Source organism: Lepisosteus oculatus, chromosome 14 (genome assembly GCF_040954835.1).
Source record: "Lepisosteus oculatus isolate fLepOcu1 chromosome 14, fLepOcu1.hap2, whole genome shotgun sequence".
NCBI classification, from domain to species: domain Eukaryota; kingdom Metazoa; phylum Chordata; class Actinopteri; order Semionotiformes; family Lepisosteidae; genus Lepisosteus; species Lepisosteus oculatus.
Window position 1 is genome coordinate 16,974,959 of NC_090709.1, and position 14,944 is coordinate 16,989,902.

A 14,944-nucleotide genomic window follows, 5' to 3' on the forward strand; every position below is an offset into this window, starting at 1 on the left:
AGTTGTTTTAATTAACATTGGTTATGACAATGTGTTGTTTTTGTCTCATAAAGAGTCTGCTCTTTTATTCCCTCTCACCGGCGTCGGAATAACTTGTTAAATCTTTTCACAGTCCCAATAAAAAATATTTGTCCAGGTTCTAACGAAGTCAAGCATTTGCCTTTGTGCGTTGACATTGCTCGTCTCGAAAGGACATGACATAACAAAGCAATCTGTTTGTTGTTGTTATTCTTTTGGTTACAGCTCTTTCATTCCTTTACATTCTCCTGCAATATTTACAGGCCGGTAAATATTGCACAATTGTCCATCGGCTCAGGACACTCTTAAGCAGTGCTTTTGTTCTATGTGAGGTGGTGTATAAAACGATGTAAAAATAGGCAATACATTTGCTCAGAGTGACACGAAGTTTGAATGTGACTTTTTTTTCCTTATAATTTCTTCATTTCAATAAATTTATCCGGTAATAAAGGAAGAGCAGAAGAGAGGAAGTGTTTGCAGACTTTCTTCATTTGTATTGGTGTTGCTTTTGTGTAAAGAAGCCTCAGGATACACCGTGTGGTCAGTCAGTTTTTCAGTGCATTAAAAAAGTACTTCCTACCTTGATCACGAGCTTCTTTTTGGGGAATCACTTTACAATTGAGTAAAGCAAACACACTGACCTCATACCGTGGCAGGATCTTACTTAGTCATTTGGAGATCTGTTTTGCCAAGACAGACGTTAATTATTTCCTGGCCCACACTGTTTCAGAGTGCTGTGATTTCATGTCAAAGCTGAAAAGACAACCCAGTAGCTGACAAACCATTTCAGTGTCTGAATGGAAAGTTGAACTGCGAGACTTAGAAAAACTTCCTTCTGATGCTTTTCAAAGCAACCTGATAAGAGCAGGTCCTTGAAGTTGCTGTTCAAGTAGGTCCTGCTGCCGAAATGCAAATCCCTCCTTCAGCCTGAAGAAGCTGTCTCTACATTACTCATCGCCCAGCAGGCACAGCGAGGATGATGTGGTGCATGTCTGGGCCCAAAGACGGATGCATCACAGGACTTCACTCGGAAGATGCCGAGCTGGAATCCGTGTGAGGAAGATGTATCTGACAGACCTCAGAGAGCTGAGCTGGATCACATCCCTTCTGAATGATATTGCAGTAACACTCCACCACTCCTCTTTGTGTATTTGATATTTTCATTGTGAGTTGAAATATGAAGAGCTCCTTCATTTTTAATTGATAGTTTTAATATCATACATTAGAAATTATAAGCACATAAAAAAAAGTTTGTTGCAAAAAAACCTTTAATAAAATGTATAAAAAATTGTTCCCATCAAAACTGTTACATTCAGAATTTACATCAATGAATGGTTTAATTTCTTATTTCTGAAACATCAAATTGTAGAAAGAAGAAAAGGATGAAAAAATGGGATGTTCAAGCCTTCCTTTTGTAAAACACAAGCTGCAGATACAGACATTGAGGACAGTGTGGAAACAGTGGAGTGATGTGGACTCAGGTCACAGACAGCATCACTGTGGAAACAGTGGAGTGAAGCGGACTCAGGTCACAGACAGTATCAGTGTGGAAACAGTGGAGTGAAGTGGACTCAGGGCACAGACAGTCTCAGTGCTCAGAGTTGTTCTAAGACTGTGTGACTCTGTTGGTGAAGCTCTTCTGTGTCTAGACCCGGAGGAGGAGCTTCTCCCAGACAGCCCTGTCAGTCTCACAGCACCCATCCTCTCCCTGAGACTCGTCCCCAACATCATCGTAGTCAGTCCTGTCAGGGGCAGGGACTCCTTCTTCAGAGGGCAGTGTGGGCAGGACCCTGTCCACTCCAGGGCCAGGGTGGAGGAAACCTGACAGAGAGACACAGACTAAGAGACAGTCAGTGGACAGCTGATGGATGGGGATGACTCTCTTAGATTATATTTTTGGTTTAGAATTGGACCCATGAATTTTTAAGCATGTTTTTTTTAAGTTGTATATTTGTGATTTTAACAACCATTAATTATATAAACAAATAATATTAGACAGGATTACAAAAAAGAATGTTATACTTAAGACATGTGAATATGATTGGTCAGATGAATAAGTTATTGAAAGTATATTATAATCCAAAGCTTTTATAGGAATTCATTTGAATTAAAATTAAAAATGTACCTTTTAGAACAAATTTATGATTACTTCAGATTTTACTTACCAACAATGTACCAGTGTTATAAAACCAGAGTGCGGAAAAGCTTTGACAGTATTGTCTAAAATTAGTCATTCTCTTTGGGTATCTGAAGACCTCTCTCTGGTCAGATTAGTAGGTGATCTCAGGCCTCTAGCAGGGCTGAACAGGACAGGGAAACACTAGGCTGACATGTAGAGTTCAGGACTCCTGGTCAGGGATTGGCTGGACTATAGCCAGAAAACGATACTGAAAGCATCCGATTGGCTGGATGTGACAGTAGCTGTGTTTTGCTGAGACCCTGATCTAAGAGTTTAAATCTTGTGGCAAACAAGACTCTCAATCTGTATTAGCTACTATTGATCCCTGCAGGATAAAGCACAATTTGAGCCACCACTTAGACCTGGTGCCCTCTTGTCTTGGATGAAGTGGCACAGAAATTGATTACTGGGGGTCGTTTTCTCCATCCCTGAACTACCTCATTCACACTGAGACCCCTGGCTGCAGCCCTCTTTACCTGAAGTGGGGTCTCCCTCACTGTCGCCTACATCACTGTATCCAGAGGGTGCCTCATCAGAGAGGAGTCTCCCTGTGAAAAGAAGAGCAGGACAGTAATGGCTCTGTCATTCTGACAAAGACTGGCCTGTCAGAGACCTCTTCTCTTCCAGGTAGTGTTTTTTTCCAATGACTGAGTCTTATTTATAATAACTCACCTGACACAGTGTCTGGGCTCTGGGGCACAGTTTCAGCATCATCATAGTACTCTGGAGCCTCTTCTTTCACAGAGGACATCAGCTCTCCTGAAGCACACAGAGACAATTTTACTGTTAAACATCAGATTTAAAATACAGGGGATCAGGCAACCTGATTATATAATACATTTCAAACCCATTCCATTTTTTTTAATTGAGATGGTGAATGACAACAGTGCAGCCTGTATCAGGACAGAGAGTGCAATGCTGTGAATCCTTGTGAAATATCTGAAGTGGAGCTGGACAATGGCAGCAGAGTAAACAGACTCAGTGTGATATGCTCTGTAGTGCATAGAGAGAGGAGAGAGAGCCAGACTCCCTGGGACTGGTGCAAGGTTTCTCTTTGGGACTGAACTGAAATAACCCACCTGACAAGGCATCTGGACTCTGAGGTATAGTTACAGCATCATCATAGTACTCAGGGGTCACTTCTTTCACAGAGGACATCAGCTCTCCTAAAGCACACAGAGCACAGCTTCACTGTCACTCGTCAGAACACTGAGTTATTTAGAGCACAGGACTGCTGGAGCTCATCAGAGCACACTGATTAACTGAGCATTACACTGGGGATAAAACTCCAGGTTCTAAGTAAAGAAAATCAATTAACCTGATTTCTAGTCCTACTTACTTCTGTAAGAACAATTCCTAGATTTTCAAATAAGACATTGAAGGACAACAGGGCAGAGAAAGGTTGGCTGTACTTGGGCAGAGAGAGTGGTGATGTAGACACTGTGAGAAACTGAAGAGGAGCTGGACACTGGCAGCACAGTGACCCAGACTGGGTATGCAGGGCTGAGATCACTAAGTCAGATCCATGTGACTGGTGCAGAATAACTTAGACTCCATATTCAGAGGCTGAGATCAAAGAGAGAGTAGAGATAATCAGACTCACTAAGATTGGTTTCCCCATGTGACTGGACTGAAGTAACTCACCTGACAAGGCACCTGGGCTTTGAGGTACAGTTACTGCATCATCATAGTACTCTGGGATCTCTTCTTTCAGAGAGGGTATTGACTCTTCTGAACCACACAGAGAGCAGAGAATTTACACTTCAGGACTCTGAGTTACTTTGACCACAGAGCTGCAAAGTTATTGTCAAGTCTAATTCTAAATGTGATTTTAAATGCTGTGTGGTTAAGTATAGTTAAGCCAAGACTGTAGGGTCCCTGATTTAACATGTGATGTGAAAGGTAGTTTTTGCAGCATATTGTTTCCCAGTCATCATTCTGGACCTGAGGCACCATCTCCTTTTCTATGAAAACCAATTAGAGCAGCACCCTGTCTACCACCCCAGTATCGACCAGGTCAAGTGTTGCTCAGCCTCTGTGATCTGCTGGTTAGCGTGAGGCAACACTGAAGAGAAGAGTTTGTAAGGAATAGAACATATTTGGTAAGATTTGTAAGATTCAGGATTTTCTACTCAAATTTTGTAAATGTCAGCCTGGTTTGGGATGAGAGTGAGTACTGGACTGAAGACCCCCCACTCCTACACTGAGCCCCCTGACTCCACCTCCCCTCACCTGGTACTGGGTCTCCCTCACTGTCCTCCACATCATCGTATCCAGAGGGCAGCTCATCAGAGAGGAATCTTCCTGTGAACAGGAGGGCAGATCAGTAATACCTGCAGTCAGTCAGCACTGTCTCTTACTGGGAGAGACAGGGTGTCAACAGAAACACAGAATTTATGCTCATTTTCTTCACTTACTTTGACAGCAGTTGAGAAAGAAAACTCTACAGGTTTAAAACCAGTATGGTGAGATTTTCTACAAGTGTAAGTACTCAGATCTGTCAAGATTGTAATCCCTCCTCTTAAGGGCGCTTATATAAGCCAGATACTCACACTATTCTGGGTTCTGCATTGGAAGACGGATGCCAGGAGGCCCACCTACCACCAAGTCGCCCTACACCCACGGCTTGAGGGCATGGGCCTCCCATCGGCATCCTGACCAAGCTGAGTCTGGGTCTCAGAGTTCCTGGCCTCGTGATCCTGTTTTATTCCCTGTCCCCCCACCAGATCCAATTCCGGTTCTTAAACCTTGTCTTGTCTTGTCTCGTTGGATTACCCGGCTCTGGACTTTTGAACTTCACCCTGGATTTCCCTTTGGACTCCCTTGGACTTGTACACCAGGACCACGCCTCCCCAAGGACCAGTGCACAGTCATCACGCCCCACTGTTCGTCAACCTGCCCAGTTTCTCATCGGCTCCTCCCAGTGTCTGTTTCACATATGTCCGGATCCTGACCAACGCATTGTAACAATATCATCCTCAAGTGTGAAGACTAATCACACCTGAAGACTCTCTCCACTCACCTCTCCTGGGGGCCCTGTAGGTTCCCTCTCTGGCCAGTTTGTACTCTATTTCCTCATAGACGGCATCATGATAGGGGGCGAGTGCTCCCTTAGATAGGGCTGTGTGAGGAAACAGACACTCAGGGTTAACATGCAGGGAGTGGAGTACAAGATCAATAATTCACTGCTAAACCTTCTTTGGACATTTGTGCACATAAATGTTATGATTCTTGATTGGCAAATCTCCTCATATCTCCATCTGTAATTGTTGATAATCTTTTTCAAGCTTCAGCTGGATTTCTCTACCCTATTAATAATGTTGAGATCCAGCAAACCTTTAAATTAGACAGGTTCACCTTGATTTTAAATTTTGATTTCTTCCTCAAGTTCAGTATAGAAATCTGAGTTCTATGACAGTGACAGTAATGACCACTAGAGATTAGTTCCTCCCTACCTTTCCTCAGCTTCCTGTTCTGGATCAGCTGCCCAACGAACAGGGCCAGCACCACGAAGAGCAGAGCCCCCAGCAGCAGGAGGGCCAGGGGTGAGACGGACAGGCCCTCGAGCAGCTGTGTCTGGGGTGTTGTCCTGGTGCTGCCTGAGGGAGAGGGAGACAGATCAGGAAATGATCTTCTTTCTCAACCACATAGTGGCAAGAAGCATCTTAGACAACAGTAAAGTTACTGTGAGCTCATCTGGACAGAGATTAGAAACTGGAGGATTTACCTGTTTTCACAGACGAAGTGCTGGTTGAAGCAGGAAGAGCTGTAACACAAGATAAAATGGTTTTGATGAGGAGATTCACAGCAGTTCTTCTATTCTTCTTGACAAAAATGAAACACAGAGAGGCCACGGTTTATAGACAGCAGTACTCCTGAGAATCAGCAGCACCATTTAGACAAACTGAAATGTCTCTTATCCTCTTCTGCCAAACTGTATTACCTGTCGTCACTGGATGGTTTTGAGATCCCCAACCTGAAAAACATTAAAGTGATGGGTTGAGTTTCAGAGAGCAGGAAAGTGTGATGATGGACCCAGAGAATCACATACTGCAGCAATAAAGAGTATTTAATGACCAGAAGCACTCATCTTAATTATTTTTCTAATAGGCAGAGCTTGTGTTGGCTTCTTCATTATTATTTACATCAGTATTCCTGTATTGAGAGCAGCCCTGAACACCCTGGGACCTCCAGCTGCTCTTCTGCTGCTCAGACTCACCTGTACAGGTGACCCCAGCATCCTCCTTGTGCCGACAGTCGCTCTGTCCCAGGGGAAGGTGCCAGCAGTCCCACAGGTGGAGCTCACTGCCCCTGCAGTTCACCTCGTCCAGCCAGATGGTGCCACTCCCTGGTCCGAATGAGGCCTCTATTGCTGCGCTCACTGCGTCCCCACAGCCCAGCTGTCTGCAGACCACCTGGGCATCCTGCAGGTCCCAGGAGTCGTCACAGACTGTCCCCCAGGAGCCATTGTGATAAACCTCCACCTTCCCAGAACAGTGACCTCCTCCTCCGACCAGCCTGAGGGGCCAAGAATCTAGAGACCAAAATAAAACTGATTAACAGACACAAACCCAATGAGCCTGAGGGACCTGGAGTCCATAGAACAAAATAACACTGATTGACAGACACAGAGACACAAACCCCACCAGTCTGTGCTCCAATCTATATTCCACCTTCCCGGTTTGACACATCTTATAAACATCAAAGCAAAATACAACTAGGCTACTGTCTGGTTCAGTGCACTGACTGGATTTGTTATTTGTTTTTTTTTAAAGTGTACACAGTATCTGTGTATATGGCACACACCTGTGAAACACAATTTAAAACTGATTTAATTTATCAACATATGCACACATTTTTTAAACTCACTTGAACATGTTTCCTGGCCTGAGGCTGTGAAACAGGATTTGAGGCTTTGAGGCACAGACTTCTTCTCGTCAGCTAAAAGAATAAAAACCTTGTTAATTTAAGATTATTATACAGGGCATGATGACATTAATGTGTATTATGTCACAGCATGTTAGCGACAGTTTTGAGTACTCATAATGTCATAATGTCTCCTTTTATCTTTGAAATAAGATATTTATTTACTTTCATTTTTTTAATGTGTTGGATGGATTGTGTATATAACAAATATTAATTGCTACTTGAAAATGCTGTGATTGCCAGCTTATAAAGAGCAATAAAATATGAACACTGTGTGAAAGTCTGAAGAGGTACTTGCATACATACCTTTTGGTAAACTGCTGGATTTAAAGTTTCATGCACTTTGGGATTAGGGATTAGAAATACTGGAATTCAGTTTACAAGTCTGAAAAAACTAACATTCAGCACCTTTGATAAGTGATGACTCACCTTATTTTTTATTAGCAGATTGTTCAGTCTCAGAAGTGGGAAATAATCAGTAATGGGCAAGGCTAAACAGGCATTATGTGACTCAAGATAAACACCATAAATACAGAACATTATTTACTAGGGATAAGCAATATAAAATCAGCAAGACAATCACTTTTCCAAGTACTGGTATTGCTCTCTGGCAACAGCTACCTGTTGTGTACCTGTTGTGTACAGATCAAACATTTTGGCATTCCTTTTTCTTCCATGAAGAAATTTAAAATTCTCTTGAACCACAAAGTATTTTGCCTGTTTTTGTTTTGATAATAATGACAAGCATGTTAGTCACAAACATCATTTTTAGATTGCAATAAAAGCTACTAGGAGCAGTGTTTGTGAAACCAATCAATCATTGACATGTTTAGGTATCAATGTTTTCCCCACCCGAAGACAGATTTATGTCAAATTAGCTTGTGGCCATCCCATCATAATCCTGACCTTCAGTGTCTTACTGTCCAACACAGACTGTGGTCAAATATGTTGAACTACACTCTGGGCTGTTTGTTTCATTTATCAGTTATGATCTCCTTCCCCTTCACCCTCTTCTTCATACACACACACATCCAGCCCCTGCCGACCCTCAGACAGGTGGAAGACAGAGTCCTTACCTGAGCAGGTGATCAGAGCCACTTCAGAGTCTGTGCACTGGTTCTGATTCCAGGCAGAGGAGGGGCAGTGCCACAGCGTGGAGTCGTGAGGGCGGCATTTAAATTCATCGAGCCAGTGAGGAGCGGAGTACCGTCTGGGGCGAGATTCAACAACACGCCCACTCTTCCCACAGTTCAGCTCCTGACAGATCAGACTCACTGTGTCCTCACTCATGCTATTCCAGCACACGTTGCCCCAGGTGCCATTGTAGAAAACCTCCAGCTGACCAGAACAGCCCTCGGCCAGTCTCAGCTCCTTGAACTCTGGGGACACACAAGTGGACAGACTGAGAGAACCCTGCTCTGAACTGACACAGACTTCTAGATTAAAGACCTCAGATAGAAACAGCGTGTCTGATAACTACTGTGACATTAGATAATTGCATTATCTTTTTTCCCCAAATCATATTAATGTAATGGAATTCTGTTTTTCAAAAGAAAATAATACAATCTTGACATTTTTAAAATCAATGTCAACATTCAGTAAATTACAATCCAGATTGAGAATATTTGGATTATTATGTCAAGCACTATTACAGTAAAACTTATTTTCTTGTCTTGAACAGGGGATACTGTGCTTGCTCCTGGCAGTATAAGAACACAGTCCTGGTGTAACTGGAGTCCTGTACCTGAACACACCACTCCGACATCCTCCTTGTGTCCACAGTCATGCTGTCCCCACCCTGCTGAGGGACACTCCCACAGAGACGACTCGTTCCCCAGACAGCCCACCTCGTCCAGCCAGATGTGTCCAGTTCCCTGGCTGAAGGAGGCTGGCACTGGGGCACTGAGGGCCGTCCCACACTGGAGCTGCCTGCACACCACCTGAGAGTCTGCCAGGTCCCAGGAGTCATCGCAGACTGTCCCCCAGGAGCCATTGTGATAAACCTCCAGCCTCCCAGCACAGTCACCTCCTGTCCCAACAAGCCTGAGGGACAGCTGGTCTAGGAGCAGAGAGTTAGAGGTCAGTGCAGTTCTAAGAGACCACAATGATGACATCTAAAGGAAGAGAATCTGCTGTTAAAAGCTGAACATCAGCTCAGGCCACTGGGGACAGCAGACACATTACAATTACAGTGTTTCCTGACTTTTGGATAATTTAACCTACTTTAACTACCTAAAAGACTTCATGTTGATCATCAGAACTATACCATATATGTTAATGTTGTGTGTGACCACAGTTTGGCACAGAGACAATAGCTCCACAGGTGATAAACTCCAGTATTCAGGTAGATGTGTTTGCTGTAGATCCCAAAATCCAAGACTGTGTGTGTGAGATGCAGACAAAACTGCACACACATACACATGCTGCCTCACAGATGCATCTGGGATTGAGCTCAGCAACAGAGACATCAACACGCACTGAGAACCTTGGAGATAAAAAACAGGGGCTAATTCATACCTGGTGTTTTGGAAGAAGGAACAGCTGAAGAAGGGAAACCTGTGAAACAAACAGAGAGAAATCAGACTGTGAGCTGTGTGTGAGAGGAGCAATTTAGCACCAGAAACGAAACTACAATTAAAACAGCACTGAATAGTCCTTAATCTCTTTTTACCTGCTCCAGGTGAATTTCTGGTCATATTTGAGTCTGTAAAAGAGAAGGAAGGAGCTCATTTCTGTCCACAGAAGCAATGTTTCACAAGTGGAGTGTCAGCTGTGTGTGGGGCTCAGCTGTACATAACATCTTTAAACCCTGACTTTCTGAGACTCACTTTCTTTCCAGGCTCCTGTTTAATTGGGCTCTATTAATTAAACTAATTAAGCATGTCCGATATTAATTACAGATTACAGAGGTCCAGGACTTTCTTTAATCTTTTAGGACCATCAGTGATATCAATATAAATATAAAACTGATTTTTAGTCCTCAGTGTATTTGTGTATCTAACCATCAGAAAGAAAATGACAACCTAATAACCCCTTGAGGGAATATTTGAGATAGATATGACATGTTAAAAACACACTCATGTTTTAAGGTTGTGTGTTTTCATCTTTGCATCTCTTACATAACTGGCAGTGTGTAACAGAGCAGATATTCAGTCAATCATGAAAACAGTGTGCTTCTGTGTGTAAGCAGAGGGAGTGTCACTGTGTTTTAAATACACGATTCTCACCAGAGCAGATGACTCCTGCGTCCTGTCCATGAGAGCACCCTGCTCTCCCCCATGTAGAGACAGCACAGTGTGAGAGACGGCTCTCATTGCCCCGGCACTCAAACACATCTGCCCTTACTGGTCCACTGCCCTGTCCAAACCAGGCCTGTCCTGGAGCTGCTACAGCCTTCCCACAGCCCAGCTGCTGGCAGAGAACACTGGTATCTCTCAGGTCCCAGTACAGGTCACACACTGTCCCCCAGTCCCTGAAGAGCCACTGTAACTCCACTCGGCCAGAGCAGGAGTCAGAGCCATTCACCAGCCTGAACCCTGTGTATCCTGCAGACAGGACAGGGGAGAGAGCAGAGACACAGCTTCACAACATAACAACCAGCAATTACCCTCAATGCCATCTTCAAGTATACTTACAATACTGAGCTTTAAATTACTGTCATATAAGTATCTCACTAACATGTTACTGTTCAATCCAATTCAATCTGAAATACTTTATTCATCAGCAAGTCTGGTAATTTATGGTTTAATTAAGTTACTGTTGATCAGAAGATCATCGTATTGAGTTTTCATGGTTAAACACCAATCCCCAGTATTGAATCAGAGCTATAGCAACACTTATTTGTTTCTCTTCTAAGCTTCAGTTTTGAGCTCCATTAAAAACAAAATGAAATAAATTATCCTCCTCTTACCAAAACACTGCAGTCCCACATCGTTCTCATGGGTGCAGCTCTGTGTCTTTGTGGAGGACTTTGGACAGAAGAACAGGTGCGATTCACTTCCCTGGCACTGGAGCTCCTCTGTCCAGACCTGTCCCTCCCCCTTCCCGAAATGAGCCCCCTTCAGCACCTGTGAGGGAACCCCACAGTCCAGCTCTCGACAGACAACTTCTGCATCCTGCCAGTCAAAGTCAGAGTCACACACTGAGCCCCAGGTCTCTCCGTGCTGCACTTCCAGTCTCCCAGAGCAGAAATCACTGCCTCCAACCACTCTGACCCCTCGATGAGCTGGAATTTCAGAACAATAACAGAGATCACTGTCCCTGACCTTTCTGACAACTCAATGAGGTGGAATATCAGAATAATAACAGAGATCACTGCCCCTGACCAGTCTGACCCCTCAATGATCTGGAATATCAGAACAATAACAGAGATCACTGTCCCTGACCACTCGATATGCTTGAATATAAGAAAAGATAGGAAAAGAGAGCAGTAATAGAGAGTGAGTATTCATTATTTGAACAAAATTGTGAGGAATTCTAAAGAATACTAAAACTATACACTGTTTTGGAATTTTGGGAAATTGGTCAGCCAAAAATTAATCTGTAAATTATCAAGCACACATTCACTGCAGATCAAGTCACTGTCACAGAAACACTGAGAGATCAATGAAAAATAATTAAAATGACCAGAACCTCTGGACACCCCACTGTGTCATAGGGGCTGACATCCTAGAACTCTGGGCTTCAAAGTGGGAATTTTGGTTGTGAAACACAAGTGATTGACCTGCAGATATCTGAGACCCTGAACCAAGATGAAGAACACATTCTACCCCAAAGCAGAAATGAACACTTACATATAAAAAATAAAGGGAATTGGATTCAAAAATTGTAAATTATTTTTAATAAAGTTGTTTTAGACATCACATCCAAAGTGGTGCAGAGGTTATAGAAAACCAAGCCTAACACACCCAGGTAGTGCCTGACCAGCCCCCTGACAAAAACTCTAAACAGGACTGTCACAACCAGGCACTACTGGGGCAGAGCTGTCTGACCTGGGCACTGACAGATACACTGGACAAGACCAGGACTGTCACAGCCTGGCACTGCTGGAGCAGGACTGTCTGACCTGGGCGCTGACACACACTCTGGACAAGACCAGGACTGTCACATGCTGGCACTGCTGGAGCAGGACTGTCTGACCTGGGCACTGACAGACACTCTGGACAAGACAAGGACTGTCACAGCCTGGAACTGCTGGAGCAGGACTGTCTGACCTGGGGACTGACACACACTCTGGACAAGACCAGAACTGTTACAGCCTAGCACTGCTGGAGCAGGACTGTCTGACCTGGGGACTGACAGACACTCTGGACAAGACCAGGACTGTTACAGCCTGGCACTGCTGGAGCAGGACTGTCTGACCTGGGGACTGACATTTGTTATTATTCTAGTTAAATTATTCTGTATAAAAGATATTCAGCAACCAAACCGTTGAGTGTCATTGATTACATTCTTCCTCTTTTTAGTGTACTGAACACAATTTATCAGTAAAAATGACATTATAAGTTTAAGAACCCAACAAAAACAAGTATCAGTTATATTTCATGTAAACACAATTGTGCTCTGTTGATAATTATGATACTAATTGAAGGAAATTGTGAAATTCGTAATCATATATGTTATCATATTTATTTAAACATTTTAGGTAAACAGGAAATGGCTCATCCTACCTGAGCAAATCACTCCTGAATCTTCAGAATGATAGCACCCTCTATTTACTGATCTTATTATATTTGAGAAAATACATATTTTAAACAGTTTAAGTCAAGTTAAATAAGCTTGCCATACCTGAGCAAATGATGCCCGAATCTTCATAATGACCACAGGCTGAATTTGCTGATGTTGGAGAGCCACAGGCCTTCACTGCAGCCTCTGAGCCTCTACAGCTCAAATGCCAGATGTTTCCAGTCCCTGCTCCAAAGTGAGCTCCTCCTGGTGCTGAAACAGCTGATCCACAGCCCAGCTGTCTGCACACCACTGCAGCAGCATCCAAATTCCAGCGATCATCACACACTGTCCCCCACTGTCCCTCGTGATACACCTCCACTCTCCCCTCACAGGGACTGGCACCATTCACCAGCCTCACATCAGCACTGCCTGCAGAGAGAGGGGAGGGTTTTAACTCTAGTCTCCATGTTTGTTGAACAGTTAATACAATAATACATTCAGTAATACATTAGTTCCTCAGTCAAAAAACATACTCAACCAAAAAAAGAGGAAAATAATTTTCTAAGCTTTTCTTTATATATTCAGTACCTACAGATTACTTACAGTAAATGTCAGATTCATTCTCAAATTCCCATTTCACCTCACAAAAAACAATACCCACCTTTTGAAAAATGTTCGACTTATGAATCAATCAATAAAAACTAAATAACACCGAATCTAGAAGAAATCAGTACCTAGAATATTACTACAATGTGACAAGAAAAAGCCAGTTTTCCCTATTTTTACAGCTCTTCAAGGTATCCAAAAGGAAATTTGCAATTTTCACTCTTTCTTTTTTTGCACTTTACAACAAACATGCACACAGTATCATTAAACAAAGTGACAACATGGAGAAAAGGTCATTTAGAACAGAGAAGAGAAGCTGCAGTCTTGAATTATGAATCAGTGCAATACAGTCTCTCTACTCTGACACAATAGACATGAGTCTGTCAAACGAGACTGAAACATCCATAGAAAAGACTCATCCACTTTCCACTGGATGTAGATCACTCACTTTTTACTGGAGATCAACCACTATCTACTGGATAGCACTCAGTCAACATTGTAGATCACCCACTCTACACCAGAGGTTACCCACTCTTCACTCTCAGTGTAGATCATTCACTTTCCACTGTGGATCACACAGTCTACAGCAGAGACTGTCTACTGACTGTAAAGACTACATGACTTCAGAGGGCTTTGACTTGTGTGTGTGTTTTCAAAGCTATGGTCATTACAATAGTTAGTGGCTTCAACGACTGTGGTTCTAAGTTTCTGTATGCTTTGGTCACTATTGTTGGTGGAGGCTGTAATGACTGTGTTCATGGAAGTTAATGACAGTTTCCCCGTGTTTCTGAGAGGTGTCATTACTACATTGGACAGTAGCTTTACTATATTTCTGATTTTCCGGGTGCTGTGGTGACTGTGATGGTTACTGACTTTAATGACTGTATGACTTCAGAGGGCTTGGACTTGCATGCACAGTGAATATCAAAAGTCTATACACCCTTATTGAAATTTCAGATCTTGTTGATGTAAAGGCTGAAATCAAGACAAATCATGTCAGACCTTTTATCACCTTTAATAATATCTTGTAATCAAAAATATTTAAGTGCAAAACAAATGGATTATTTTTAAGAAAAATAATTAAAATGAAAATATTCAGTATAGTGGTCAAGAAGTAGTCAGTGTCTGCAATGACTTTGTTCCTGGGATTCTGGGACCTATGGTCACTGCAGTGGAGGGTGTATGACTTCAGATAAGTAATTTGTGTCTGTGTGTTTCTGAAGGCTGTGGTCACTACAGTGGACAGTGTTTTTAATGACTGGGACTCTGGGAGCTACTTTCACTGTAGAGGAAAGTAACTGCAATGACTGCATGACTTCAGAGGGTTCGGACATATGTTTCTGGGAGCTCTGGCCACTATAATGCATCATGCCTGGAATGACTGACACATCAGAGGTCTGGGGTCACTGCAGTGGTGGGTGTTTTACAGGTGCTTTACATGTTGTTCTAAAATGTACAGTATGTTAAGGGTATATTCTCATTGTCTCTTTCTAGCCTTTACCTGTCAACATATATATTTAACACACGTTTGACTTATTAAATTATATT

General features: G+C 42.9%; 1 protein-coding gene across 1 annotated transcript; it reads right to left on the bottom strand.

Moving 5' to 3' along the window:
- Positions 1-1,280: 1,280 nt before the first annotated feature.
- LOC138242790 (antigen WC1.1-like) lies at positions 1,281-13,109 on the bottom strand. Its single transcript, XM_069198339.1, has 18 exons — positions 12,911-13,109; positions 11,034-11,348; positions 10,351-10,668; positions 9,795-9,827; positions 9,641-9,679; positions 8,868-9,182; positions 8,200-8,502; positions 7,067-7,138; positions 6,417-6,731; positions 6,141-6,173; positions 5,925-5,963; positions 5,653-5,796; positions 5,220-5,318; positions 4,430-4,501; positions 3,277-3,363; positions 2,870-2,956; positions 2,674-2,745; positions 1,281-1,839 (listed from the first exon to the last, which is right to left on the bottom strand). Exons 4-18 carry the CDS (start codon positions 9,817-9,819, stop codon positions 1,664-1,666), a joined length of 1,878 nt encoding a protein of 625 aa, XP_069054440.1. The 5' UTR covers positions 9,820-9,827; positions 10,351-10,668; positions 11,034-11,348; positions 12,911-13,109; the 3' UTR covers positions 1,281-1,663.
- Between the last annotated feature and the right edge of the window lie 1,835 nt (positions 13,110-14,944).